General features: G+C 42.7%; 1 protein-coding gene across 1 annotated transcript; it reads right to left on the reverse strand.

Moving 5' to 3' along the window:
- Nucleotides 1–1,503: 1,503 nt before the first annotated feature.
- On the reverse strand, nucleotides 1,504–4,156 carry LOC129116001 (uncharacterized). Its single transcript, XM_054627148.1, has 5 exons — nucleotides 3,756–4,156; nucleotides 3,512–3,653; nucleotides 3,334–3,406; nucleotides 1,629–3,101; nucleotides 1,504–1,515 (listed from the first exon to the last, which is right to left on the reverse strand). Exons 1-5 carry the CDS (start codon nucleotides 4,132–4,134, stop codon nucleotides 1,504–1,506), a joined length of 2,079 nt encoding a protein of 692 aa, XP_054483123.1. The 5' UTR covers nucleotides 4,135–4,156.
- Between the last annotated feature and the right edge of the window lie 429 nt (nucleotides 4,157–4,585).

Consider the following 4,585-nt stretch of genomic DNA (forward strand, 5'->3'; position numbering starts at 1 on the left):
ATTAGATGCTGCACTAGCTATTCACAAGTAGAAACAAAAACTTGTTATGAAGTAAGTATTTACCTAATAGGGATTTACACATCACTTAAATTAAAATAGCTAACACCTAAGCATTATGCAGAAATCAGTCACCAACTACCTGCAGGTAGAACTGTTGTGTAGTTGACTGTACCAAATGAAAAACATACAGTAGCCTGCTAGTGTATAACTTGTTTAAAGTGAGGAGTACAAAAGGTAAAATTTAATATAATAAACATAGAAAAAAATATTTGAAAAAGTTTCATTTTTGGGCTTAAGGGACATGAGTTATTTAAATCAAGTGTCTGTCTTCCAAAGTAAAAGTCTTTAGTTACTAAATGTCTTTGTTAAGCTGTATAGAGGGATAGTAACACAAAGAGAGAAGTTCACTCTAAAACACTGATGTTGGATGATATCCACTTCATGCAGTTAACTAAATCTGTTTAAGCCAAATATTAGCTTCAGATAGACTTCTAAAGACATTTTTTAACCCGAACCCTGACTGATGGATTTATCCCCCATCTCTTACTCTGAAAGTACACGATCCCGATGGCCAGTTGGAACAGGAGGAATTATTACAGCATGGATCACTAAGGATCAGTACTGCTTAGTGACACTAGATGGCACTAGAGCACAGTGCAGAACAATGAGCGTCCTCTTTGGCTCCCCCAGAGAATGTCTAATATGAGGAGAACTGGCACTCGCGGGTTAGTTCCGGGTTTCCGGACTGGTTGCAGTAATAATCTTTGACCATGCGGGGCGCTCGTAGGCGAGTCCAGAATGAATGGGAGCCAACGGGGTTTTATCCTCAGAATCCACTTTTCTCACGATGTAATTTTTTGTCAAGTAATTTGAAAGTTGCTATCAAAGGGTGGGGCTAAAATAATAAACTCAGGGGGAGAGTGGGGTAAAGTGAGACATTTTTCCCCTCTAAGCGAGCTAAAATGACATATCAGTAAAATGTACACATTTACCATTAATTCAGGATGTTTCCTAGCCATGGAAATTATCAGAATGAATTCAGGACGAAGGGCAGTGAAAATATGATTGTTTTTTAAAAAGTGGTCTTGTGTCTCACTTTACACCATCTCAGGGGTAAACTGAGACAGACCAGCGAAATCAATGGGGTAAAGTGAATCAGCAAGGGGTAAACTGATCCACTTACTTTATCCACTCTGAAACTACCATAACAACACATTTTGTAACAGTTAGAATCCTGACAGCTAGCTTGACAACCACACATTCCACAACTAATTTCAGACTAGTAACAGAATCATGGGGATTGTCAATTAAGCCCTTTTTTTTCCTAAACACTTTAAAGTAACTCTGAACAAAATCAAATACAACAGTATAATCATTCAAATGACAGATAGAACCAGATAGTCAATTAAGAAACAGCTAGAACAGCCTGGGACTCAGAACACAGGATCCATGAACATCCACCTTTGGATGTTATGTGTTAATCAGCAGATAGAACCAGATAGATTAGAACACAGTCTGGGAGTCAGAACACAAAAAAGAAACAGCTAGAACAGCCTGGGACTCAGAACACAGGACTAGATCCACCTGGATTAGAACATCAGCCTACTTTGGATGTCTTTATGTGTTACATTCCAGCCCTGAAGGTTACAGGGAAAGATGAAGAGCTGCTCTCTCCGTGTGGTTCCTCCAGGCCTTTTAGGTTGAGGCAGCTTCTTCACCACGTCACTTTTATGAACATGTGCCACATCATTTTCCTTTATAGCAAACATGGGTCTCTCCCACTCTTTCGTGTTTCCCTTGATTCTTCTGAGAAATTGTGCAAGTATTTCGTCATCCTCAACTTTCTCAACCATGCCAATGTAACGGACGCTCCTGTGTTTGGTTGCAAAGTTTACTATGACAAAGTCACCCACGGACAGATCTGTGTTTCCTGGATCACTTCTCTCATCCTCAGAGCTCTCTTCGTCAGACACATCATCAAGTGGGACAGGGACATCACTCTCCTCAGAGCTGCTAACTACGATTTTCTTTTTGGTTGCTTTCTTTTTCGGTTTTCCCTTTTCTTTGCTATTCTGCTTTTTCCCTGCCAGTTTCTTTTGACTTTCTTTATAAGCCTTTTCAATTGCCTGCTTCTCAGGAGTATCAGTTATGATGGCTGTCTTCACACGCTTTCGTTTGGTTTGTGTTCTGGGGGAACATTTGGGAAGTGGCACGATTTCACGAGGGGACACATATCCAGGTCGGCTGGGAACACGTGGCACATCTGAGTCAGCTGGCGGGGCACATCCATGTGGACCATGCGCAGTGGATGAATTAGCATCATCGAGTAATTTATCTGCAGCGGGTGGACCATCTGCAGCGGGTGGACCATCTGCAGCGGGTGGACCATCTGCAGCGGGTGGACCATCTGAAGTGGGTGGACCATCCGGATCATCTGCAGTGGCAGGCTGCAGCTCAGGGTTTGGCCGGTCGGACACCATGGATGGTGCAAACGCTCCATCAGGGAAAATTTCTCGGTTATATGGGAAAATCCCAGTGGACCTAAATCCAGAAGTGATGTTGCGTGGTGTCACTGCTGACATGAAGGCCTCATTCACAAGTCCAGCAATCTGGTAGATGGAGACTGTTTTGCCAGGGTTAGATCTCATCCACCCATCAAGAGCTCGGCTGTATTGGGTCTTGAACGGGCCATACACGGTCACGTCGAGAGGCTGCAATCGATGGGATGTGTGGGGAGGGATGGTGAGCAGAACAATACCGTTGCTCTTGGCTACTTCTACTGCTTTGAGTGAGATGTGAGCCTTCAGGTTATCCAGGATAAGCAGCATGGGACGGTCAGGGGTGCAGTTAGTGTGCTGTATCAGGTGATCAAGGAACTTGGGCCAGGTGTCTTCATTCATCCATCCCGTTCTGGTGGAGGTACCTTTGGCTCCTGGAGGTGCTCCTATCATGAAGCAGTCCTTAAACTTAACTCTGGGGAAGACAAACATGGGAGATGTGGCATTCCCAGCAGCATTCACTGCACACACCACAGTCACCAATTCTCCTCTCTCAGCCGATGTGACAGAACCAACTTGCTTTTTTCCTTTCTCTGTCACAACCTGAATCAAATAGAAAGTTTAGAATCAATGGCATGTGCAATCAGTAGGCTACCACTGGTCTGGAAGTTGTATTTAATTGTATTTATTTTCAGTCCATTCATTTTTTCCAGTTGACAAGTTCACAAAATTACTAATAGCATTAGTTTCTGCATTCTGTCAATAGCTAGCTGGTCATTATCACAAGCCACTCAGTATCAGCCTGGTGCTCTCTAGTGTATCATGTGTAGCTTACCTGCCGTGGCTTTTGTACTGTAAATACGCCTGTTTCATCCACATTGTAAATCATGTGTGGAGGGAATTTATGCCTGTTAAAGATGAGACGCAAGGGAAGAACCTTATCAGAATCAAAAACAAATCTTACTGGTAAATCCTCCATAAAACATTTGCAACTAAAGAATTAATTCTGTCACCTGTCCATCACTACAGCCAGATTGTCAAAGAACTCCCCGACTGTAGTTTTATTGAAGGCTGTAGCCCTTCCCATTGATGTTGCCTCTGGAGTTCGGACAGAGAGATGGCGACGTGCTAGGAAGCTGCCAAACCAATCTGCACCTAGAGTAGACAATTCATTATTATAAGATTTAGCTTTGTGGCAAGATCTGTTGGCCTTAGTTAACCTACAGAATCATGTGATCTCTTGCACACCTAGCCTACCTGCACATTGTGTCTTTGTCCAATTGGCAGGGACAGGGATATAGTTTTTCTCTGCATATTCAAATGCCAGTTGACGGCACTTAACTGGAGGAAGGCCATGGAACTGGTCAGCTCGTTGTTTCAAGTGTTGGGCAAGCTCCTCCTCCATCTCATCTGTGAATATTCTCTTTGCCTCAGCTACTGCACCCCAGGCTACTGATTTTACTTCCCCTTTCTCTTTTTTCTTCATGAACCTTAGGAGGCTTGACTTGTCAATATGTCTGTCCCTTGCAGCTGCTCTTAAAGACATCTTCCCTTCCTTGACCTCAGCGGCTGCACTTTCCATCTCCTCAAGGGATGTTTTGCCCCAGGTTGTCTTCCTGCTGTATATCCTTGGCATGATGGCTTTTCTACAATGTTTATGACATTAAAAATAAAACATATGTGATGTAATATTACATTAAAATATGTTTAAGACTAAACTTAACTTGTGCCTCATGGTGGGCACTTCACCCCACAGCATTTGTCTCACTTTCCCCCACCACCACCATTTTAGAAAAAATTACCTCTCTTAGTAATTCAGGCTAATCTTCAGCTAGCATCATCACATGGTTTTATATGTTGGTAGTTCATCAACATGTATGATATAAGTTTTTCTACCTGAATCAATTTGCTTTGGCACAACAGTTGATTAAGTTGACAGCAAGAAAATTTACTTTAACATGCAAAAAATATATTTTTGTGAAAAAAACATGCTTACCACAGCACCAGGAGGTTCTCTCCTTCATGGCCAAGGGGAAATGGGAGGGGCTTGAAAACATAATGGTCACATGACCACAGTCTCACATTAC

The sequence above is a fragment of the Anoplopoma fimbria genome, unplaced genomic scaffold, assembly GCF_027596085.1.
Source record: "Anoplopoma fimbria isolate UVic2021 breed Golden Eagle Sablefish unplaced genomic scaffold, Afim_UVic_2022 Un_contig_7933_pilon_pilon, whole genome shotgun sequence".
Lineage (NCBI taxonomy): Eukaryota > Metazoa > Chordata > Actinopteri > Perciformes > Anoplopomatidae > Anoplopoma > Anoplopoma fimbria.